Below are 26,387 nucleotides of genomic sequence, written 5' to 3' on the forward strand. Positions count from 1 at the left end.
AAATAAAAGGACATGCTTAGAAATGACCATGATATTCATAAAAAATTGACAAAACACCAGTAAACCTTATTAAAAAGAAAACAATGTAAACTGTGACTAGGAGAACTTGAGGAAAAGAAATTATTTCACTGAATAGAATCTTATTAATAAAAGAATTAAAAACAGAACTTCTTTTGAAGCTTTTTAGACCCAAAACAGAAAATGAAAAGAAAATATTACTGCTGGTGGAATATGAAGGGTGCACAGAAAAATCCCCACTGGGCCCGATGGTGTCTTATCATCTTTGTTTACTCTTTATGCTGCTTTCCTAGGTTTGTCAAAATTGAGAAAGAAACTGAAAAGTATGTTTTGGTTGACTCTTTAGAGTCTTCTAGATTGACTGCCATGTCTTTAAGAAGCACTAGTGTTTTTTTTTTTCTCTTTGCCTATGTTTATTTCTTAGATTTTTCCACCGCTGCTGAATCAAGATTGGAGCTGCTGGAAGAGGAGCGAGGTGAGGATAGACGAGGTAAAGAGTTTGAAATAGGTTTGTTATTTAAAACAAAAAAAAGTATGTCAGAAATTTGGGTGGAAGGGAATGCCAACATTAGGCAAAGAAATGGGAGATGGGTCTGAAAGACCTTTCTTTGATTTTCCTTCCGTTTGCTTACATTGTGGTTAGTTATTCTGGATTTGATAGCTAAAGATGTCAACATGGGAAGATAAGACATTTTTAAGGCCTCCCAAATCCATTTTTTCCTCTCAATGCCCATTCCATCAGACCCATCTTGAGCTTTTGATGTTGTCTTCTAAGTCCTTAAGCATTGTATGTCCTTCAAGGCTCTTTCCTGGGCCCTCTTCTCTCTCTGCTTCTGTCCTTTGATGATCTCATCTGCTGTCACAGGTTCAGTGATCACTTCTGCATTAATTGCTTCCAGCTATATGGTAAGCCATTGTCTGAACTAGAGTGACATACACAGGAGCAATGTTTGGCTTACAAAACTTGATCCTGCCCCGTGGGTCTTCTATGAAATGGCAGACCAGTGCAAAACTGAGAGAAATTCTTTCTAGACAAATTCATACCAGGGCATGCCATTTGAACACTTACTTTTGATGGGATAATCTGATTGATTTACTTAGTCAACTGTATGCTTACAATTGTATATGGATCAGCAAGTTAAGATCTACTGAGTGGAGAATAAGAAGAGAGCATTCACACTCTCTGCCTTTCGTCTCCTTTCTCCAACCCCAGTCCTAACTGGGTGGGGGAGAACTTGGAAAGCTTCAAAGGGTCCATGAGATTTGGGACTTCTCTTTTTCTCAACAGCATCCTAGTATCATCCTGTGGTTGGCAGTTGTCTAGCAGTCTCTGCTCCGGGAATCACAGAAAGGTCGGATTCTGACACTTGGCAGAAGGGTGGCAAAGAATCAAACATCTACCCAAGAGAAACTACTTGAGCATCTTGTGAGAGGAGAAAAAGGGACTTCTAGCATTCAGGACCTGTAAGTTTTGCTTTTGTCACATGTGCTTTTTTCTTCCCAGGTTATTTTTATCTTCTGAATCCAATTCTCCCTGAGCAACATTCATTTCCCAGTGTTCTTTCTTTGGGTGTAGCTGCTTCTGTCCATCATTGATCAATTGAAACTGAATTAGGTCTCTTTGTCAAAGAAATCCACTTCCATCAGATTACATCTTCATACAGTATCGTCCTTGATGATGTATATAATGATCTCCTGGTTCTTCATGCATATGTTAATGTCCCCACACATTCTTTGATGGCTGTGATCACAGAAACTACTTTGTACCATTATTGTAGAATTATCATTGTTGATAGATAGGAAGGATAGATAGATAGGAAGATGAACACTTGTCAAAGGGATTTGCATGTTCTTCTTGGAGATTATATGGGAAGTTTAAAATGGGTAGTAACTTAGATGTTCTAGCTTACAGAGAACATTATGCTAACAGATTCAATTATCAGTACAATCCCTAGCCATTCCAGAGAGAATGTCCTACCATTCTCCAAGAAGGAAGAAGACAAGGGAGGGATCTGTGGGGAGAACATTAAGTAATAATAAGCTGTGTTATAAAGCAGAATTTAATAAGAGTCCTTGGGGATAAACACATGTGTATGGTGGGGATATATGCGTATGTTTATCTGTATGTAGATATCTACATATGTATACATAAATATATCTTTTTATAACTGTGTAGCTTGCTTGGGTGGGGATGACAGGGAAATGTATTTGTATGTATCTATCTAGATATGTATATATAAATATATCCTTTCTTAACTATAGCCTGATTAGAGGTTGGGGGGGGGGGAATGAAAGGAGAGAAAAAGAACAAAGTAAATAAGGTGCACAGCAGAAAACAAAAGACCAATTTAGAAGGAAGTATAGTCAGACACTCATGAATATAATTTTATTAATGCATATATTCTCTTAAATTGGTATTTGTTACCTATTTTGTATCCTCCCTGATATATTGCTGGGCCCTTGATAATGTTCTTTCTTGTTTTGTTTCATTTTGTGTTTTTTTTTTTTTGTTTTTCTTTTTGCTTATTCTGTTTCCCCAAATATAGTTAATCATTAGGGTTAGCAATCATTTGGTCACACTGCTTGTATGCTTGTCTGTGTTGTGTGCATAACCTTTTATACCGATTAGCTTTTCAATTTCTTACTTGGTACCAGATTATTTGGATGAATACAGCTTTGTGGTAGTACACTTTCAAATCTGGTACTGCTCAGTTCTTTTTCAAAAATTTGTTTTCATAGATTCCTTTCTGATTGACCTTTTGTCCTCCAGATGAGTGTCTAAAATGATCCTTTAGTAGTTGATATGCTATTGAATGAGGGAATGAATCTAGGTAGTTTTGTCACTTATGTGGGCTCGACCTACTCACGAACAAAGTTTCTTCCCCTATTTAGCTGTGCCTTCATTTGTGAAGCATTTGGTAATTGGCTTCGTATAGTTCCTGTATGTGTCTTGGCTGGTGTAATTATTTGAAATGAAATTTTTCTTTCTGTCTCTTCCTGCTGCATTTACTGGTAATAGAGAAAAACACTGTTGGGTTTTGTGGATTTACTATATATATCGTGCCACTTCGTTAAAGTTATTAATTGTTGAATTGTTTTAGTTGACTCTCTATAGTGTTTTCTAAGTTAATCATGTTTTTTTCTTTGCCTATGCTTGCTTTTTCATTTTTTTTCTTGTGTTGCTGCTATAAGGCAGCACCTTGAGCACAATATTGACTAGTAATGATATTGGATATCTTGCTTCATCACTGACCTTTACTGAAAAGGCTTCTAGCCGCTTCCCATTATCCTTAATGCTGGTCTTGGTTTCTAGATAGAAGGCTCCATTTATTAATTTAATTTCTATTATGGCTTGTTTGATTTTTAAACAAGACTGGGTGTTATCTTGTCAAAAGACTTTTTTATCCATCTCTTGAAATATTCATGATTTTTGTTGATTTCTTATGGTCAATTATGTTTATACTTGTGCTAATGTTGAATCGGTCTGGCATTCTTGGTGTAAATTCAGCCTGTTCTTTGTGATATATTGCTAGTTTCTGTGTTATTATTTCATTCAAAATTTTTGCATCGGTATTCTTTAAAATAAAATCAGTCTATAGCATTTTTTTCTGTTTTGATCTTCCCTGCTTTAGGTATCAAGACCTGTGTCATAAAAGAAATTTGGTAAGACTCTTTTTCTAATTTTTGAAGATATTGTATAATATTGGAATTGTTCCTTGAATTATTTGTAGAATTTGCTGGTAAAACCATTTGGCCCTATTTATTTTTTCCTTTGGAAGTTCATTCAAGATTGGCTTCTTTTTCTAAGATACATTTATTTAAATATTCTAGTTCTGTTCTGTTAATTTGGGAGATTTATATTTTTTCTAAATAGTCATCCATTTCAGTTAGCTGAATTCACAAATAGTAAAGAAAAAGAAGAATTATTAGGTGCTATTTTACCCAACTATATATATATCAATGAAACTTATTACATTTTTGATACTTGTAATCTGGTTTTCCTTTTTTTTAAATAAAATCTCCTAATAGTTTATGTTTTATTGTGTTTAGCAAAACATTTCTTGGTTTTATTTAGTTGATTTTTTTTTGTTTTCAATTTTGTTAGTTTCTCCTTTCATCTTCAAGATTTCTATTTTGATACTCAATTGGGGGGGGGTAATTTATTGTTTTCTAGGTTTGTTTTATTAGTTGCAAGCTTTTATTCATGAAAGTGTTTAGAGATATAATTTTTTTCCCTAACCCTAACTACTGCTTTGACTGCATCCTACAAATTTTGGTATGTTGTCTCATTCTTGTCCTTATCTTTAAGGAAATGATTGTTTCTATGATTTGGTTTTTGACCCATCTTTTTTTGCGATTAACTGATTTAGTTTTAGTTAATTTTTCATCCTTACTTTAAAGGTCCTTTATTGAATGTGTATTTTTTTTTTGTCTGTTTTACATTAAAGTCAGAAAAAGATTCATTCATTGGATCTCTCTGGTTTTCTGTTTTTGTCTGTGAGGGTTTTATGCCCTAAATACATAATCAGTTTTTGTGAAAGTGCCATGCCCAGTTGAGAACTGGGTATTTTCTTTTCTCTTCATCTTATTGTTGTCCATAAGTATATCATATTTAACTTATCTAAAATTCTGTTGGTTCTTAACTAATTCATTTTTTTGGTTACCTCTATTAAGGTCTGAGAGGGGTAAGTTGAAGACTTTCATCAGTATAGTTTTACTTTTTATTACCTTCTGTAACCCATTTAACTTTTATGAATTTAGATGCCATACTCCTCAGTGCATACAAGTTTAGTATTGATTGGGCCATTAGGCGGCACGGTGGATAAGTCACGCTGGGCCTGGATTTGGGGAAGAGTAGTCTTCCTGAGTTTCAAATATGTCTTTATACATTTCCTAGTTGTGAGACCCTGGGTAGGTCACTTTACCCTGTTTGCTTCAGTTTCCCCATCTGTCAAATGAGGTCAGGAAGAATTGGACAAGACTGAAACAATTGAACAAGAACAATAAATGAGAAAATAATTTAGTAATAATAATTGACATTAATATCAACATCAGATGCTAAATTAAAGGTAGAAGGGCATACAAATGTTTGTTGAATTCAAACAAATTTTATGCATTTCATTGGAGTTGGCATGAATGTTTTGAACCGGTAGGGGGGAAAATGTGTAGACAAAATGTGTATGTATGTGTACACAAAAGCGACTGAACTGGCCATGTCCCTTGCCCCAGAAATTTCACTAGTAGGCACGTATCCCTACTGGTGGCAGAGACAGAACGCCCATTCCCATTGGCACCAAAATATTCACAGAAATACCTTTTTTTAATTAATAAAGAATTGGGATTAAAGTGAGTGGACATGGCTTGGGAAATGCAAAAAAAAATGTAGCATCTGAGTGATAGCATATTGTTGTTACATGAGAAACAAAGAACAACATATATTGTTGTTGAAAGATTTACCGGGTAGACCATATCACTATCCCCAAAATGACAACTCCTAAGTTAATTTATCATTTTAATGTTACAGAAATCGATCTACCCAAGGGGTATTTTACAAATTTAGATAAAATCATAACATTTGTTTGGAGCAACACAAGATGTTTGAATACCAAGGGAAATAAAGGCGATGATAAAGGGAGAAGAGCACTCCCCTCAGACTGTGCACTATAAATTGGTAATCATGAAAAACATTTTGCACTGGTTAAAAAAAAATAGAAAAGTAGATCAATGGTGCATTTGTAGACCAGAGAAATTAGAAATAATGGTGCTAAACATAAATTGCTTATAAAAGAATTTCCTATATGATTAAAAGTTGCGAGGAAACTGGAAAGCAGCCTGGCAGAAATCAGACTTCGCCCAACATTTTGTACCAAGTGGGTGATGCAGTGCTTTGGGTTAGCCTTTATAATATAGGAAAGGCCCAAGTTCTAAGTCACATGCTTATTAGCTCTGATCTTGGGCAAGTCATTTAACCTCTGCCTCAGTTTCCTTATCTGTAAGATGGAGATAAGAGCACCTACTTCTCAAGCTTGTTTTGAGGATTAAATGAGATGATTGCATCCTCAGCACTGTACTGTGCCAGACACCAAGCGCGAGTCTTTTTACTCGACTCTCTAAGTCTTCCTGTGCCACAATTTGAAATCAAACAGTAGACTATATTTTCTGCCTTTGAAAACTTGTATCCCATTTGCCCTTCTCCAATATTTTTTGTAATGATCACTGAAAGTGACTCACCAAACAAAGCCTTTGAGTAGTCCGGGATGGATGTAGTTCATCTTTACCTGGTGACTTGAACTAATCAAGAGTAGCTGGATGTCCTCCTGCTGATAAGTTGGATTTCGATTTGCCATTTTTAGTCTGAAGGCTGTGATTTTTTGATAGACTCTGCGCATGCTGAGCCTTAACACTCTTCATACCATTCTGCGAGGACCATAGTATGCTTCTTGAATCATCCTTTTTCCATTCTTCATCCTTGTCTTTTTTTTCCACCTCTTAAGTTAGTAAGTTCTATGTGGATTCCTATTGGTCTCTTTCTTTGTCATCAGAGTTGATGTCTGGGGCATTTTCCATCGGTCCTGGGTTGACTTGCACAATACTTGTCCATGACATCGCACCTGTTATTTCTCTGTATGCTTTAAAATGCACTCTCTCGAATCCATTTGGAGGGACTATGCTTTGGTGGGAAGAAAACCAACTGGCTGATCCTGAGCCCTCCACTTGCCTCCTCAGAGATGTAGCTTCTTCATTTTTATGTGAGAATAACTCCAAGGGCCCACCAGCTCCAGAATTTTGTTTTTACAACTTCTAAGTGCTCAGTGAAATGGCTTACTGCCCTCTAGACAGGAAGTGAGCATGAGCTCAATTTGAAAGAAATACTGTGTAAATTTAGTTTGTGAATTAGAGTAATTATAAGAACTGTTATTTACTGCAGAAAATGGAGGTCCCTTTTTGTGGGCAATCACTGGGAGCTGGTGGGCTGCTGCAGCAGGCTCTGCTTTAATTGTGGAAGCTTGCTTCCATCAAGGACGTTGACACAGGACTTTGGTTTTAGAGAACATTTTCTTCAGAAAACTAAGTGGCAACCAAGTTATCAAGTTGAGCAGGGTCCCTAGGAGTAGGTGTTAGGGCGCTGGGATTAGAAACCAGATTTAGGACTGGGACACCGACCTCGAGATCCTCCTTGGGCTTAGCTTTCCAAACATTTGATCATAACTATTTTGGTTTGTGTTCTCATGGGAAATAATTTTTAGGGCACTAAAATTGCATCATTCTAACCCCACAAATCCTTCCAAGGACAGGGTATTGTTTTGATTAATAGAAGTGTTAGAAGCACCGTTAGACTTATATTCCTTTACAGGTAGTTTTACTCTGCATTGGCTTCAAGTTTGTCATTTTTCAAAGCAAGTCTTGGGCATGGATCCCTGACTGATTCTGGTGTTACCCTAAGTAAGGTATGAAAATGCCCTTTAAGACAAGAAAATAATTGTAATAAAAATGATGAAAATAAAGTAATATTCCTTTTAGTGATGAGGATGGCTAAAAAAAAATAAAATGTGCTCTCTCTAAATGGAAAGGGCATGTGCTGGCCGTCTACTCCCGTGTGTCAAGTTAAGATAAAATAGGCACTCCCATAAAGTTCCTTCTTTGGGGGTAAAATTCTGGGCTGTATTGGCAGCTTTCTCTATTTGCCTTTTGACCTTTTAAAGGATGAAATTAGGAAGCATGCTAGAATGAATAAGCCTGAAAGTAATGAACAGAGCAAACTGTTTTAGCAGGAGACACGAGAGAAGAGAGAGGATCTGGAATGGGCCAATGCTACGATGGGCGTTAGAAGTGACTAGAATTTTCAGAGTAATGTCCTTTTAGGGTAACGTCTCTTTCCTCCCCTTACTAGTTCCGGGTCACATTCTTTCCCCTTTTGTTTTAATTGCAGATGACCGTGGTGGTAGCATCTTGTCTGTTATGCTTCTTAAGAATGTGTGAATGTTATCATCACATCAGTCATGTCGTCCATTGGTCAGTTGCCATCGCTCTGTCTTCCTCTCGAGTTAGCTGTGAAGGATTCCTTGTGGGCGCATTCCTATATATTCGGGGGGGGGGGGCTCAGAGCCATGCTTTTGGCTTACTTTTTTTCCCCCGATACCGTTTTAGATCACCTAAGCCCCATTGCACGCTAAGCTCCCTTGTTGTAATCATAACTTAGAGGCCATCAGAACGCCTCCTGGGAGCCCCGGGATTGGGCCGGTTAGCTAATCTGCACCCCATGTCGTTGAGCTTGATTTACCCCTTTGCTTTATTTCCTAAAGCTAGTATCTTCCACCGTGCCCTAAATGCATGGTGCTGCCGGCACTCCCTCTTCATAAAGACTGTCCAGACTGACTTTCCCAAAACCCACATCCCCTTGGCAATGAGTAAGTACATCTGATTTGTCATCGTGCTTGGATCTCGGAGCAGAATTTTAGTATTTGCAAGCCTGGTGGTTTGATCATTTATCAACTCTCCGGGCATTTGCATCTTCCCTCCACCGTATCACATTGGACTCATCAGGTTTGTTATACTCCTCCTTTGTGGCACCTGCTATTGGCTAAAAGTGAACTAGCTCCTCTAACATCTGTTTTCCTGCAGTGGCCCACACCTTGTGGAGCCATTGTGTGTTTTTCCCCTTTAGAAAACAAAATAATAAAATGTGAAGGTAGACCCTGTCAGGAAGCAGTATGTGAAGCCCCGAGAACACAAAGATGGCATGAAATGGTATTTAATGAAATGGTAATTATTTAATATTACACTACACTAAAGCCCTCAAGGGCTTCCCGGTTTCACTGGTGACTCATTATATTGAAGTAGGAGTGGACATTAAAGGCTGTATTTTCTGCCACTTCCATTGACTGGAATGACTGCATCACTCCAGTGGTTCCCTTTAGGTGGGTGTTTTTTATATCATTAGTTTGCCCAGGAATCCCTCTCCCTTGTATGTAAGAACTCTTTATCTTTAAAGATAAAAGGAAAGGTCAGCACAAGTGATGAAATACATCCCACAGTCTAAATGTGTAAGAACTGTAAAAGGGTGAGGGCATCCTCTCACATCTACTCTTTGGAGCCGTGCTTGCTCTTTCTACTTTTGCCACGTTGACTTTGGACGTTTCGGCGGTTCTTTCCATTTACATTGTTGCAGTCACAGTGTGCGTTACTTACCTCGCTGCCTGTCATTTCATGTAGATCTTTTCAATGCTTCTCTTGGTTAATCACATTCATCATTTCTTGCATCACAATAATGAGACCTCGCAGTCGTGTTACTAACATTGTTTAGCCATTCCCCAGTTGATGGGCATCGACTTTGATACCACTATTTACTTACTAGCACAAAAACTGCTGCTATAAATATTTTGGGGGGGTGGTGTGTATACACACACAGACACGTAGATATGGGGACTGTGTTCTTAGCAGTGGCTTCCTTGGATTTAAGCCTAGTCATAAATCTCTGGGTCAAAGGGTATGGAGAATTTCTTTATTTTATTTGTGTGATTCCAAATGGTTGTACCCATTCAGTCTTAGCTACAATACATCAATATCTATTAGAGCCTAAATGAACTATTTGCAGAATATAAAGTGATTTGCATTTCTCTTAATTTGCAGTGATTGGGTTGTTTTCATAAAGACATTAATAGTTTGAAATTCTTCTTTTAAGGACTGTATTGACAGTGTGATTCCTTATCAATTGGGGAATGGCTCTTGGTCATATTAGTACCTCCTATGTGTAAATCTACACGGGGCATAGATGTTTATATCAAAACCTACTTTCTGCCTGATTGCTGTCTGGTTTTCCCAACTTTTGGGGGATGATATAGGGAATTCTTTCTTAAGTAATTTGTATCTTCCAGGATCCTCCGGTCCAAGATCCATTGCAGCTTCCACAATCTTAGGGAGCAGCCGGGAACCCGGAATTTTTAAGTTGGAGAGCAGCTCCTTAGGTAAGTCTGGGGCCTGGCTTCCCCACCTTTGAGAAACCCTGCCAATTGGCGGGATGGGGGTGGGCCTGCTGGCTGAGAACTTGGGCCAAGATCCTTTGGGATGAGGTTTGCTTTGTCGAACAGTTGGGCTAAATGGAATTTTCTTTTTCTTATTGCGAGAGCTAGAGTTTCTTAAATCTGTGTCAACAAAGCTATCCGGGCATTTGCCTCTTGGGGATGCTGCTAGTTTTTGGTTTGCAGTAGGCATTTGTTTATGGTGAAGTAATGAAGATGACATGTTTTACAAATGACTGCTCTTTATTCCTATTGTAAATGGGGCCTGACAAGGCTTTCAATCCCCTCTCCCCTACTGCCGAAGAACGCTCTTAGGTGCCGATAAGGGGTGGCCTGCCGCCGCCATCCTTTTGCATCGCCTCGACACCCCAGCTGCTATCCTGTACTGTCCAACAGAGAGAACCGTGACAGGTAAGTTCCGCGACAACTTTTCAGGGTGATAACGGCTCCCACATCCCTGCAGAGACACTGACCCCCATCTTTACGACTGGAGGACAAGTAAGTGTAATCTGGGGCTTGGGGTCACCTCAAGCCAGAGTTTTGAAATTGGATGCTTTTAAGCCCCGATTTAGTCTTAGAATCCCAGTGGGGAAAGGTCTAAGTTTCTATCCCTAGGGAAGAGTTAGGAAATGACTCCTAAAAAGCTGGTGGTTTGCAGCAAGAAACAGAAATATGCCCTGGATATTTGGGGTATCCAAGGTCTGGAGCCCACTTGCCCCCCATTGGTAAGTTCTCCTTCCCCCTGGATTTTCTTCTCTGCCTGGCCCTCTCCCTGGAGTCCCACTGAGTGCACTCAGCAGAATTAGGGGAGGAAATCTGATTGCTGGGGGGGAGAAGCTCAATTCTTCCTTCTTCCCTCCCCTTTACCTCCTTCGTAAGGAGGGAGAGAGAAGGAACTGCCTTCCCCCAATCCTGCTTTCTCATCCTCACTTCCCCTGACTCACCTCTGCTTTTGCTGGGAGCTCCCTTATTAGCACCCCCCCACTCCTTTCTGTCCCTTTCTTTCTCTTAGCTGGGTTCTCTTCGAGCTTTTCCCTCTATACTCCTTCACTTGGTATCTCTGTGGCCCTTCAAACCTCCTTATTACTGTGGAGGACGCTCAGGGGCCCCCTGTCCTCTCGGCTTGTTGCTCCCATCACAGATCTCTCCTTATTCCATTCTGCCAGTGGTTCTTTCTATATCACTTTCAGAATCTATCTCTAAGTGACTAAATGTGAGGATTTCCCCTCCAAGCCCTTCTTCCTGGAGAGGGCCCAGGTCTGCTTTGCTATCCCTCGTCCCAGCCAAGCCTCAGCATTTTCTTCTATTTCGCCTTGACTGAGGGAAAAAGTCAACCTGGGCACTCGGTGGATTTCATCATCTCTGTGCTTCTCAACCTGAGCTCTAAGCCCTTAAACTCTACCTTCTCCAGATTCCTCCCCCTTCTAACTTTCCACTTACTGGGGAGGGTCCCATCAAAAAGCACTTTGACAAGTCTTCTTGCTTCTTCCTTGGTGAGATCCATCCAATGTGGCACCTACAGGATCAAGGCACAGACTTCTCAAGACCCTGCTCTCAAGTCCTAGACATACCCAAGGCCCATACTCAGACGGAATCCACCAGCAAGAGGGCTGCGGCGCACTGTCTACATCCGTTCCCAAAAGAGGAGGCCACTCTCATACACATGGTGACTTGAACCCAGTCTCTTGCCCAGGAGGAAGGAGAGTTACCAACATCATATCAATAGCACAATAAAACAAAGATCTTCCTTACTGATCAATTCCCCCCCCCCACCTTTCCAGCCACCTCTCTGTTCCCTTTCACTGCCTTCCACCTTTGTCTGTCTTCTTTTCTACCTTCCTCCCTGCTGGGTGGTTCCTCAGGAGTTGCTGCCTCCTCCAAGGTTCACCCCATCCCCACTTAGGGGTTTTTTGGCAGTGAGTTCAATCACTGGCTCCAATCTCCCGCCACCATACTAGGGAACCCCAAGGTACATAGACATTGTCTCCAACATTCTTGACTTCTGGGGAGGAGATGAGCTCTCTTTGCTGGGGAGAGAAGCTTAATTCCTCTCCCTTCCCTCCCGTTAACCTCTTTTGGAAGGACTGAGAAGGAACTGCCACCCCCCAATACTTGATTTGTCTCACTTTCCTGAGCTCTGAATGTTGGGTACTTGACCGGCGTCTGCTGTCAGTCTAGCTCTTCTTCCATCTGTAGGAGGACCTTCTGTCCCTTCCTGAGGCACTTCAGCTGTACCTTGGCCAAGCCTCAGCTTTGAATCATTTTAGTCCTTCCTTCAACCCTGCACAAGTAAACCGATTCTATCCTACCTTCTCCAACAGATGGGACTACTGGCTTTCACTTACCTTGAGTGGAAAGAAAGAGACCGCCCCCCTACCTCCAAGATGCATCATGGCCTAGGGAGACTCGGGGGACACCTTGTATAGAATAAAAGTAGATAAAAAGGGATGTTAGAGCCTACTCTGGGATATTAGGGGTCCCAAGGTAGCTTAGGGGACTGCTTTTATATACGCTTGTGGATGAGCCAAGAGCCCCGAGTAGTACCTGAGTGAATAGATCTTATGTACCCCTAAATTCAACTATCTTGGCTAAACAAAGAAAATCTACATTTAGTCTCAAAATAATCACAGAAGATAGCGATTTGAATACACAGAATTGAGGACATATCACTCAGCTGGGAACATTTGGCATCATTTCAGAAAGAAAGAGAGTCTTTAAAGGAATTCCTCCCCCCCACTACCATACTCTAGACCAGGGGTCCTCCAACTTTTTAAATAGGGGGCCAGTTCACTGTCCATCAGACTGTTGGAGGGCTGGACTATAGTAAAAACGAAAACTTTGTTTTGTGGGCCTTTAAAAGGGCACTGGGCTCTCCTCCATTAAATGCTCCCCACCCCCTGCTAGCCTAGAGAAAAAGAGCTCAAGTGGGCAAAAGAAGTACAGTTCTGATGGGTGGCACAAGACATAACTAAGCAAAGTTAAGCTGAGGCAATTTCAGGGAGATCAACAAACTAAAAAGAGATGGAAGGCTTTTGATAACCCACACACATCACCATGGAGGAAAGTGGGGTGAGGATCTAGAACAGGTTCCACACAGAGGAGATACCTTGGGGGGATGAACCCCCCATTCAGACCAGAGTAAAACTTACCAAAAAAGTAACAGAGAGAACTTCTGGGATTCTTAATGGGTGAGGAGAGTGGGGAAGTAGGAGTTCCAAATGCTCCCCCTTGTTATTCTTTTAAGTCTACTCCAAGAATGATTTGAGGGTTTCTGCTTTCTCCCTAAACAGTGGCTAACAATTACTTGTGGTATGGGATCAAGGGAGATAGATCCCTTGACCTCCTCTAATCTACCACATGACCAGATTGGATTAAACTTTCTAACAAATGAAAAACTATACTTTGTTCTCTAAGTTCATTCTTGGTTATCAGTAGTCCTGGCGCAGGCCTTCTATTTCATCTTCCCAGATTATGCTTTCTCCAAAACCTACCGAGTTCTAATGATATTGACTCGCTTCTGTGGCCAAACATTCCAGCACTCCACATTTGATAATATTCGAAATATTATCTTGCTAAATTGTTCCTCTCCCCCCTGTCTTCTTCAAGAACAAGGAAACCACAATCTTCTGGCAGCCTCTTGAGGTGACCAAGATGAGGCACTGAGAAAAATGACTTGTTAATCCAGCTAATACTTTAAACCTATCTCTCTGCAGAGAGGGCAGCCTGACCCTCATTACTCCAGTGTAACATCAGGAGGGTCCGAGAAAGTGGCTGCTTAAATTCACAGCCTTTTTTTTTTAAACCACTCTACACCCCTGTTCATTTGACTAGATCAGTGGTTCTCAAACTTTTATTTTCAGTATCTTTATCCTATTAAAAATGATTGAGGATCTCTCCAAAGCGTTTTTGTTTATCTGGGTTATATTTATAGACATTTATCATATTGGAAATAAAAACTATTTTGGAATTTTTAGACCCTCTAAAAAGGCTTTCAGAGATCCCCAGGATTCTCTAGACCATACTTTGAGAACCACTGGACTACATAAAGGCTCAGGGGTCAAAATAAAGGGAAAATCACAATAGATCAGAACCAATCTTTACTTTCACAATAATCAGATTGGTTTTTCCATGCAACATAATGCCGACTGATGGTTTTAGATACTTTGGATCACATTTTTAAAGGACCCTTTCTTGCCTGTGCTCTTTATTATAAGGTATCCCTGCCCTTTGACCCCACCAGGTATCTTGCTGCTAGGCGGCTAATTCAAGGAGATCAATGACAAAAAAAAGGCTCAATATGCATCAAAATAGTGATAGAAGCACATTTTGTAGTATCTAATAACTAGAAACACAGCCGATTTACCACTGGTCCCTGCCCACCACCTCATGAGTGTAGAGGAATTCTCACTGTGCTCCAATAAGCACTCACTACAGTGAATCCAGAGAAGTCCAGGGAGATGGTGGGAAAAAAAAAGTGAAGTAAATATATACAAGTACACAAATACACCTCAAAAGAACTACCCTCCAAAATGGAAAGTGAATGCTGACAACTGAGAATACCCAAGCTTACCTTAACTTAGAGATCTGAGAAGGTACTTCTTAGCAGAAGTGAGTGCGAATATAGAACACTTCATATTTTTTCAGTATTACTTTCTGTTATACTGAACTTTACTTTGTTGTTATAAGGGATAGCACAGCAGGAGAGATCTGTGATAGGAAAGCCTTTCATCTCTGGCCGATCACATGATGTTCAATCAATCCAACTGCAACATTACTAAAGTGAGGCCTCATGCATTTGGGAGGATAAGGAGAGTACTAGACAAAAGTTTGGAACACACGCTGTAGTTCTAATGATATTGCTACTCACATTTATACTGCAAGGATAGTCACTTGTGCTTTGTGTACACTTGCCACCATTTGAAACTAATATTTGAATTTTCTGCATAATTGCTCATGTATCAACCTAGCAAGAAAAGCGAAAGCTTTGTCAGTCATGCACTGGCCACGTAACTTTACACCATGAATATTTCCTGCTAGAAGAGGGGTGAAGTCACAGGCTAGAGCAAGCGTTTCCCAATTAGCTACTTATATGGCATCAGAAACCTGAGCAGTTAAAGGAGAAATGAACATCAAACCCCAACTAGAGTAAGGGAGTAAACAAAGAAGATAGGATGTGCACTTCAAAATGACTCCAACTTAACTCAATAGATGATTCAGACCAGAGCCTGTGTCCCATCAAGGGTCAAATGAAGTTTATGTTCCTATGTGAATGGAACACTTTGGAGCCAAGAACATTACCGAGTTTCCCAAATTAGACCCATAATCACTCAAAGCTTCACCCTATCCACATAGCTGCAAATGAACAAGCCTTTTTATTTTGAACAGCTGTTAATATAGATGAAAGACACTGTCCTAGATGCTAGTGGTAGACAAAGTCCCTGCCCTCAGAGAACTTTCTATTGGAACAGTACAAAATTTAAACAAGGAAGCTGCAAATGAATGAGTTAGGGAAATGCTTCCCATAGGGAAGCTAATGATTCCAAGTTCCCCGGGTTAGGAGGAAAGTAGACTGCTTAGTTTAGAAAACAACTCACCCAATTGGGCTGGGAAAAAGAGCGTCATATCAATCTTCCTGTCTTGGGCATTCACTATAAATGAGGAGTGAGATGCTAAAATTCAGGAGGAAAAATAGAGCAAACTAAGTAAGACCCATCTTTTTTTATTCTTTTAAACATCAATGTCCTTCCAGTGGCATGGTAATAACGATGATGATAAAAGCTTACATTTATATAATACTTGATATTATTTTATGCTGAGAACAATCTGGAGGCAGGTGCTATTCTTATACCCACTCTATACGTGAAGCAAGTGAGGAAGAGAACAGTTGCCCAGGGTCACATAGAAGGTTCTGAGGCCCAGATGGAACTCAGATCTTGCAGCGTTTTTGTCCAGCAAGCACTGCACACCTAGGTACCTTTTTGCACGGGGAATTCCCAAATGAAGGAGACCACCAGTCTCTTTTCCTCTTGATTCACAAAAATTTAAAATGAATTTGTTTTCTTCCCAGTATGGAGAGGAGCAATAGGAAAGAATTGGCCCTTGGGGCTCTTGATCTTCTCAAGTCTGCCAGAGTGTTGATGTTTTCACAAGTCCCAAGAAATGAAGGCCACGTGCGTTCAATGAATAAAACATGCCAAAATTCATAAAGAAATGAATTTGTGGAAAGCAGTGGCAGAGTAGTACCTGCTCTCCTTTATAATCATTGGATATTAGGCACTTTTTCCATGTGGAGGTTTTTGTTTTCTATTAAGAATCTAAAGAAATGGCAAACTATGCAACCAAAGTTCAATCGAATCTCCCAGTAAACCAAAACCAAAATATTTTGTTCCAAGCAAAAATAAAAATAAAAAGATCCTGTATTTTTCAATCATAAGTTCAATAGAACCAAAATTGCTAAGTGGTACAAGCCTCCAGTTTTACTATAGAATCTGACTGAACCCTTCGGGCATCCAAGAAACCCAGCAGCCTTTTTCACATCAATTATTGTTCCCTAGAACCATTTTTCCTAAGTAGACAACAACAGAAGATGAATTCAAAAGTAATTCCAAAGAAGAGCCATCCTAAAAGCTGACTGGGGAAATCAATAAAATGCGCAAATCACTTAAGGCCAAAGAGAATCGAGGAAAAAAATAGCATCACAGGTTTGTAATATAGCTCCAGTTCAGTAATTCCAGTGAGGCCATTAGAACAAAGCGTGAGAAGTCCAAAATGTTCCAAATTTCTGATATTCCCAAGGCCCCTCTTGTGGTTAAGGGGTGGTAGAGGAGACTAAAATTCACTTTCACCCCTGTTCTCCTTGCCCCCACTAACTGTTAAAGTCCAAGACCAAATTATAGAAACAACAGAACAATCTCTTCAAATAAAATAACAATATTGAGACAACATTTTAAAACTTAAGGGATATAGCTAAAGTAGTACTTTGGAGGAAATTTCTATCTATATACACTTTAATCAACAAAAGACAGAGAATATAAGATATCAAAGGAAAAACCCAAGTCAAGAAACTAAAAATTAAGCAAATTAAGGAGGTCAATAAACTTACAAGTAAAGATCCAATTGAATTAATAAATAAAATCAGGATTTTAAAAATTAGTAAATAGCTAATGTGATTAAAAAGAGATAGGGAAGCGAAATTATTTACATAAAAAATGAAATAAGATGATTCACAATTGAAGACAGGAAATTGCCAGAAACTATTTTGCCCAATTAGACTCTAATGAAACTGATAATACTGAAAAATAGATGCATACTTACAAAAATAAAGATTAACCTAGACAACGACACAAAAGAAACTGAATAAACCATATATGATCTCAAAGAGAAAAAAAAAAAACTAGATGGATTTACAAGTCAATTCTTCCAGATAGTGAAAGAATAATTCAATCCCCACATGCATAAATGATTGCCAATAAGCAAGAATCAATTAGCACTTTGTTGAAAAGATCTTTCTCCATATATTTTCTCGATGCCCCAAAGAGGGAAATGCCAAATAGAGAAAGAAAACGATAGATCAATAATAAAATGTTAGCAGATAGGGCAAATACCATCTCAGAAGACAGTCAGGAAGAGTCAGAGAAATCATCTTCAAGTTAACTGCACAAAGTGTATCTCACACATAAGGTATCAACTATTTGGGCTCCTGTGATGACATACCAAGGAATTCCATGAATCTAACTAGAAAACACTGGAGATACAGATTTGTATAACTGGAAAAATAGTTGCTCATGGATGAATAAATGCAGTGATTATACCTTGTTATTCACATACTTATTCACTGTAATGCCAAACTACACCAAAATTACAGAAGTAGAAACAATAAGGCCAAAATTCTTCAGGATAGTAAGGAAAAAGTGGGCAGAAAGGGGGGGCTCCTAGTACCTGAACTCAAGCTATATTATAAATCAGTAATCATTAAAACAATTTAGCACGGGATTAAAAAAAAAAAAAAGCTCTATTAGGAAAACACATCAGATCCACCTATTTGGAAGAACACAGCACCGTAAAGTTGGACAAACTTCAAATTTTCTATAATTGGGATCAGCAATATGGCAGACATAATCTATCTGGTAACAGCTCAGACCTTACACTGATGAAATCCAAATGTACTCAATGATGTTCTCTTTAAAGGAGAGTCCTACCTAAGTCAATTATGGGAGCAAGGAAGGAATTATAGGCCAGATCTGAGGACAGAATAAAAGCTCGTGACCAAACGAGGACTGGAGAGCATCACAGAGGACAAAAAAAAGACAATTTTAAGTGCATCTATATCAAGAGGAAAACCTAAGTAGGTGGAAATATTTGTAATAGGCTTCTTTGATAAAGGTCTCATATCCAAAATGTAAAAGGAACTGAATGAAAGTTGTAAGATGAATAACAATCATTCCACAATAGATAAATGGCAAAAGGATACAAATGATTTTTAAAGAAAAAGCAAGTCATGCCTGAGATTGGCAAAAATGGCAAATGGCACTTTATTAAAATAAGAAAAACAGGCATACGAATACATTATTGGTAAGGTGAACCTGTGGATTGTTTTGGCCATTCTGGAAAGCAATTTGGGATGAAGTCATGAATCTAAATACATGCCACAGGCACTGTGCCAAGTATAATAATTGATGCAAGATGATTCCTACTCACAAGGAACTTGCACCATTAAGCCTATCTCTTGAGTAAATTAAAAAAAAAAAAAAAGACCAGGGAAAGGAGCCTTATGTACTAAAAGATTTACTGCAACTCTTTTCATCACAGCTCCAACTGAAGTGGAAATCAAAGAGGTGAACAAAATTGCAGAATTGTCAAAGAAATGGCAACATATTAACATCATGAAATGAAAACATGACAAAACAGACACTTTCAATTGTGAGTTGATGTAGGGTGGAGGGAGCAGCACAAGTGGTACCAAAAAACAACATTAGAACTCTGCTCAATGAACACATCACGTACTTCCTACTAGAGAAGTAATAGAAAACACAGGCTGAGCTATTCCATTTGGGACATGGCCAAGGTGGGATGTTTTCTGGGACAAGGCATATCTGCAATATGTCCCAGACTCCCAGTTCCTAGCAATTTTTGTCAGGAAGTGAATCCTAACAACAATGGTTTCCGAGGATTCACTGAACATCAGGTTTAGTCACAGTCATCCCTTTCCCCACAAGGACTTTTATTGAGGGGACTATGTTGCATAAATACATATAATGCAGGTAACTATTTAAAAGAATATTATATAAAATATTTATATCAAGTCACTTCATGGGGCACTAGCAATTAGAGTGGAGCAGGTGGGAGAGGTTTCATGTAACAAGTAGCCCTTGAACTACACTTTGAAAGAAGTTTGAGATTTTCAGTTAGAAGACTACATTCAAGTCTTAGGAAACGTCCTACATAAAGGCAGGAGGCATGAAATGTATGGGGATACTTTGGCTTTAAATGCTGAACAGAGGAATTTTGGATTTTATCCTATAAAAAATAGGGAGCCATGTGAAGTATTGGAACAGGGTCATTATTGTTAGGGGGTGTGTGGTGAGGGGGTGGAAGTCATTTCGAATCATTTCCATTGTCTCCTCTAAGAATGTAAGTGCTGTGAAGGCAAGGACAGTTTTTGCCTTTTCTTTGTACCCCTAGAGGGCCTCACTGTGAGGTATGTAGTAGCTGCTTCACAAACACTTGTTTGAGTGATTCTATCTTTTACTACTCTTAAAAATCCAAAATGTTACGGCCCATTAGGGATATTATATACCCTCATCCTTGCCCTCAAGGTTCTTACACTTCTAAGCCTATTTCCCAAGCAAGTCACAAAAAAGAGGATGTATTCCATATGTATTGTATACATAGAGTATTACATACATATGACATCTATGTATAAATGCAGATATGTATATATACCTATATATATATATATATATACCTATGTCTTCAAGTATATATATATACCCATATCCATACCTATATCTACATACAGACTTTAGTATTTTTTTTTTCATCTGGGAAAGCCTTAACCAGATCCACAGGGTATGAACCTGTATAGCCAAACCACACGTTAGATGAGTTTGCTTTTGGCCAGTAACGGGTACCAGAAGGAAGCTGCATGGCAAACCTACCGGGCCCGAGGTGATGCCATGAAGATTAAGATGCACATATGCCAGGAGAGTTCACAAATGACCAAATGGGCTTCAATTTCGGGTTTGCGAACACTATAATTCTCTTCTAAGATCCAGGTATGAGGACAGGCACTTAGCAGTCAGATGGACCGTTCATTGCCAGGGAGATAAAGATTTTGTGCAATCTCCCAAAGACGAGATAAGGAAAAATAGAAAATCGGTCTGGACAATCTGTATGATTAAGGAGCAATGACAGCTTTCATATATTTAGGGTGTAGTGACACAAACTAGCTTTGGTAAACAAAGCAAAAAGTATACATGAATCTCATCTGCAAACTCAACAAAATGGGGTGCAAGTCAGCTAACCAGCCCATTCAAATGATGTGAGGAAAAACTGGCCAAGATGTTATTGTCAGAGACCTCTGTGGTCAAAAGAGAAAGAAAAATGACCCAATGCTACTGGGAGGGAGGAATCAAGTACTTAAAAAGGACAACCAGAATGATCCCTTACCTTTTCTCCTTTTTAAAAGCTAGATTATTAATTGATATGTTTTCCCATCACCTTTATTTCCTCAGCACCCATGGTCTAGATCTCTCTTAGAGAGCTATCTCTTGCATAAAAAAAGGTAAAAACACAAACAGGAAGGAAAAAATCCCCAGATTGATCAACACCTCAAAAACAACAACAACAACGACAAAACCCAACCAAACAAAACCCCAACCTGATAACACAGCATCTAAATGTTTCATATCCACAGCTCCTTTACCTCTTCAAAAATGCTATGGGGGATACTTTTTCATACTTCTTTGGGATCAAACTTATTCTAATTTATCATAGTTTCAGGTTTTTTGGTTGTTTCCTTTCTGTGCCCGTTGGAGATCTTTGAGCACATTTTTTTTTCTCAGCTGTTCTATCACTTGGCCAAAAAGTTCATTTAAATCTTCCTAGGTTCCTGAGGTAGGTACAACTTTCCATTTTATAGGAAACTGAGACAAATGGGTTAAATGACTTGCCTGGGATCCCAAAGCTAGTAAGTGTCAGAGGCCAAACTTGAAGGTGGGTCTTCCTAACTCATGACCTAGTGCTCTCTCCAGTGTATCACCAGCTGCCTCTACTTCAGTATTCAATAAATATGTTTTTACACAATCTTACCCTTCCTCCCTTCCCATTCCTCTTCTGAATCAAACCTATAATATATTATGTGTAAATGTTCTTTCCAGATTTTCATGTGCTATAGAGAAGTGGCACAGAACTGTTTCCGACTACCCCCTTCTTCTCTTCTACCTTTGCTTTTCCTCTCTGCCACAATTTTGACTTTTCTTTCCAAGTCTTGCCTATCTTTCTTCCTGATAACCCACCTTTCGTTTCTTTCTTCAATGGGAGGGGAAAGAAAGAGATGGAGTGATATCAGAGAATGGTATCTTTGGGACTACAAAGAACTGGGGGTCATTGGACGTCCTTTAGTCTTTCCAAGGAACGAATTTAGAAGATGAGAACGTGTGAGGCATTACCCATTTTCATCAACTTCTTTCCAAGTCTTTCTTGCACCTCTAGCACATTCACTCTGCATCTCCGTGGGTAACTTAGGAATGAGCACAATCTCTCCTGCCTTTCAAGAAACAGCTTTGTGGGCATTTGTTTGTCTCTTTTTATCCCCGCTCACCTTTAGATGATCGCTTCCTATTTTATTCCAGGCTTAATGCAGTCTTCAGTGTCTGCTAGTTCTTTATTTTCTCTTCCGGAATCCCTAGTGTTTAGCTTCCAATGGAGAAGAGGGAAATCCCAGGCCCTCTTCTGTCCTGCTCTTCACCACTGACCTCCTGTTGCCAGAAGGCAATTCTCTGAGAATACTTAGTTTAGTTGAAGAGAGAACTAGTGGGGGGAAACTGCCCTGCGGGATCCCCTGCTCAACTCCCATAGTCGCCCTGATGAATGGGTGCCGGCCAAATCCTACACAGAGGTGGCAGTGGTATCCCAAAGGGCCGTGGACTCTGCTCCACCTAGAATATGAGGAGCCCCTGAACCTGAGGCCCGTGTCCATGCCAACTTCACTGAGTACAGCTAGCTCACAGCAAGCCTGGAGAAGTCGGGGCTGGGCCAGACTCCTCAATGCTGCTCCTGCTTCCCAAAGACCCACTCGTGATCACATCATTTATTCAAATCTAGGCCCCCTGATGTAACTAAAAACTAAAAAGGAGGACTGTTACAACTTGCCCTATTTGTTGGGGATTTTATTTGCATCAGTTTTCTGGAAAGCAAGCATCTCACAAAAAACCATCCCAGCAATCCAAAGTGAACCAAAACTACAGAATACTCCCAGTTCAAACTCCCGTCCTTTTTAAAAGCAGCAAGGCCATATAAAAGGAAGTTTCAAGTAAACCCCTCAGTTTTTCCTCATCGTTATGACATTGCCTTCATCATGCTGAAATAGCTTTGTGATATTAAAAAAATTAAGTCAACAGTGAGCTAGACACTACTTTGAAAATCTTTTCCCCCAAAGTAATTTGGTAGAGTATCCTGTCACATTTTTTGAGCCTCATTTTCTTCATTTGTAAAATGCTGCTGCTGAATCAATTGATTAGTTCCTACTGGCTTCCATCCTGTGATTTTGCTGATCAGAAACCAGGCTTAGAGGCGGTGAGGATTGAATTCAGACTAATAATTCCATCCATATACAAATTCCATCCAGATACCTAATGTACCATGTGGGTGCATGCATATGCATATAGATATGCCTTCTGGTCTCAAGGGAAATATCATCTTGGAGACTGGAAATACCTTGCCTGCTTAGGGAAGAAACAGCCTAACTCCTGTGAATCCAGTCCCTCCCCAAACCACGCTATTGGGTCTTTTTGATGTGTCTTGATTCGGTTTCTTCTCAGTAATGAGCCTTCCTCCCACCTTCAGAATCCCCATCCTCATATATTCTCCAATAAACACAGTAACAGAAAGCTCACCTTGCTTCCTAAATGAACCCTGGAACCTTCTGAGGGTCATAGGAATGTCTGTAACGTAACAGTGAGCAGCTGAGGTTTTGCAAGACTTGACTATTACCACTATTTATGTGTTATGTGACCCCTTGGAAAGTCCAGTGAAGTAAATCAGTGAAGTATTGTGCTCCCTTTTCTATATGGGGAAACGTGCTCCCAGGTCTACACCTTGAGGATCATGGTTAAAAGTCCAAGTCAGGTCTTCTGAGCACTATAACATGTAAATCCACCACAACAGGTGGCTTTGGAGCTTAAGAAAAACCATGTTCTAACTAAGCCCAGACTTTTGGAATAAAGACTTCTAGATAAATGCCTTGGAAATTCTTACATACTCATAGCTAACATGAAACTTTTTGATTATTACTAAGATTATTTCAAAAGGGGCATTTTCTCTACTTTTGAAATAAAAAAGTCAGTTTTCTAGCTGTGGCCAGTAATACCAAAAGTCTTGAATTTTTACTTTCAAGAAAACACATGAAAAAATTTTGTTCTGCACTAACTAAAACTTAAGGCAACTTAAGTTAACACACATTTCAAGATATAAAGAGGAATAGGAAAGAAGACTATAACAGGAACTGATTATGTTAACACATTAAAAAAAAAATAAGCTTAACCAGGTAGTAACAAAACTCACCCATATGCCCTTCTGCATTTTTTCTTCTTTGCTTTTCAAAGCCTGTCTTTGTAACTCCCCTTCCCTTCACCCAACTCTCCTTATTTACCCTTTTCTGTCAAGCAAAAGAAAATCAATGGTCCAGGCACGTCAGAGAATGCATATGTCCAGTTACGGACATTTCTTTACTAAGAGATGAGATACTGCATCCTCTTCGGCCTTTCAACAATCACGGCGATAAGTAAAAGACCTTTACAAAATGGTGAGACCAAAAAAAAAAAAAAAAAAAAAAAACATTGTTCTGAGTAAATTAAGCAGCATGGAGATATACATATACATAGATAGATAGATACATATATGTATGTATGTATCTATCTATATATGTATTTATAAGTAAAGGAATAACATGCGGGGTGTTATTCAAATAGGAGAGGGAGGAAGCATCTAGTTTTTTAAAGAAAGCTTACTTTTGGTGACTTCATCTTTGGCCTTAGCAGTCCTTTTTGTAGAACTGGTAGCATGAATGATCTGACTAGATAAATGACCCTAGGGCATAAAGATCCTAGGGAAATGATGGAGAGGCCAAACTGGGGTTTGGGTCCCCAAATGCTCTCCTCCAATTGCCATAGGACACAGGCAGGACAATCTCGATGGCCCTTGATCACACCAAGGAATGAATAGGCATCTTTGCTACTATCCTAATTCCTCAGCTGGGCCCTTATCCTGGAAGAGGAAGCATTAGCTGAAGCTACAAGTAGGGCTCCCAATACTCATAAATGAAAGGGAGGCTGTAGCTATAGAGGGTGTGTCAGTGTGTATGGAAGGGAAGCACTATGGTATTGCATTTAGGCTCCAAGTGCATTTGAAGGGGGAAATTTCTTTTCCCTCATCAAATCAGTGCAGATTTCTGAACTGAATCCCCTCTGTAACTGGAGAATTTCTTCATAGTCACTCTATGGTAAAGATATTTTGTGGATCCTGTACAAAATCCTTATCTTGCCTAGACACACATTTGTCTGTATTAAGATATACGGGATTTTCAGAGGTTGAAAAGACCGAGACAGTGTCTTCTCTTCAGAGATTCTTAGTTGTCATAGTTAGATCTCAGCCCCCCCAAAAAAGGGCAGCTGGTGCCACATGTAGCCCCGCCCCCCCATCCTAGCTTTCTTTCTCTTGCTCTCAAGTCACCGAATGAACACGCTGCAGATTTACCAAAGTGGCCAGTCGGTATACTTGACTCGGGGGATACCAAGTCAAGGCTGCCTGGCTGAAAGCTTTCTTCTCTGGTTGCACTCTGTGCACCTTCATTTAAGTGTAATACCCCAGTTCTGTTCTACCCTTCCAACGTGCCCAGAGGATGATCTCTGTTCTTCTGCTAACAAACCGCATTTGTTAGGTGTGTGGTTGCCTTGAAAGTGCTCTTAATTTAGTCACTGGCCCTCCTCTGTCCTTTCTCTTCTACCCCCATAGAATGTAAGTTCTCTGAAGGGAAGGGGGGAGGAGACTGGAAAACAAGGTTATTCTGTCTTTGCATCACTTGTGCTTAAGGAGACTTACTCAGGGATTACACAAGCTAGGCAACTTTGAAGCCAGGACAGTCCTGGTGTAAGAAAAAAACAAGAACAGGCAAGCAGGCAGACGTCTGGATCAGAAAAGAGGGTGTCAGGCAGCGATCCTGTCAGTGGGGAGGCAGTCGGCACAGAGAACTCTGGAGGAGGGTGACCCAGTAGATGAACAGAGATCAAGAACAGGAAGAAGGGCGGAGCTCGGTGAAGTGCTGGGAAACTGAGAGTGAAAAGGGGAAATTCCCACACCTGTGGATACATGCACAGTCCAGGAAGATTCCTTCCTTCCTAATTCTCTCCTCCCCCCACAAGCCTCTTTCCTTGGCTCTCACTGCCCAGGTATGCCCACTTTTCTCCATTTGCCCTCTGTCTCAGATATCTGGTGACTCCAGGGAAGTTAGTACAACTTGGTCCCTGTCTGTTTTACAGGGGAAGTGGAAGGAGATCTGTGAGAGCAACTACCAACACATTGGGTTGGACCCAAGCTGATGCATTAGGAGCAGCCATCCAGCAGAACTCTCCCAACATATCTTGGCGAACAACTTTACAAGAACACCTGCGATCAGATTTTGTAGTAGCAGAACCAACAAAAGGACGGGGTGAGACATTTTGCTGTCCTAAGAAAATTTAAGAGGTCAGCAAGAGGACTCTAACTTAGGGGGGTGGAGGTCTGTCCACTGCTGGTGCGGCGGCAGCAGCAGCAGCAGCAGCAGTAGTTTTTGGAGCTCTCAGCTCAGAGACGGTAAGGGTAGTTGGATAACCGTTCTGAAAGAAGTCACAGGCCTTTGCTGGCACAAGTACAGCAGGGGCTGCTCAGCGACGCCGTTGCCCATAATCAGTTCTGTGTTGCACTTCCAGGTCAGAGAGGAGCACTGGTGATCAGCACGAGGGAGCAGGGGCCCTGAACTAGGGGTCCTTTCAGGGTAGACTAGAGTGTAGAACAGGAGAGCAGTGACCACATCTCTACACCTGGGTCACATCACCTTGGAAGCACCCAAAACTCTTAGACCCCCAGAAGTAACTG

General features: G+C 40.1%; 1 protein-coding gene across 1 annotated transcript; it reads left to right on the forward strand.

Moving 5' to 3' along the window:
* The first annotated feature begins 1,342 nt into the window (after positions 1 to 1,342).
* LOC100916156 lies at positions 1,343 to 13,926 on the forward strand. Its single transcript, XM_031944822.1, has 7 exons — positions 1,343 to 1,482; positions 3,651 to 3,681; positions 7,949 to 8,031; positions 8,326 to 8,426; positions 9,894 to 9,983; positions 10,311 to 10,448; positions 11,560 to 13,926. Exons 3-7 carry the CDS (start codon positions 7,949 to 7,951, stop codon positions 11,769 to 11,771), a joined length of 624 nt encoding a protein of 207 aa, XP_031800682.1. The 5' UTR covers positions 1,343 to 1,482; positions 3,651 to 3,681; the 3' UTR covers positions 11,772 to 13,926.
* Positions 13,927 to 26,387: the final 12,461 nt, after the last annotated feature.

This window comes from Sarcophilus harrisii, chromosome X, assembly GCF_902635505.1.
Source record: "Sarcophilus harrisii chromosome X, mSarHar1.11, whole genome shotgun sequence".
Taxonomy (NCBI): domain Eukaryota; kingdom Metazoa; phylum Chordata; class Mammalia; order Dasyuromorphia; family Dasyuridae; genus Sarcophilus; species Sarcophilus harrisii.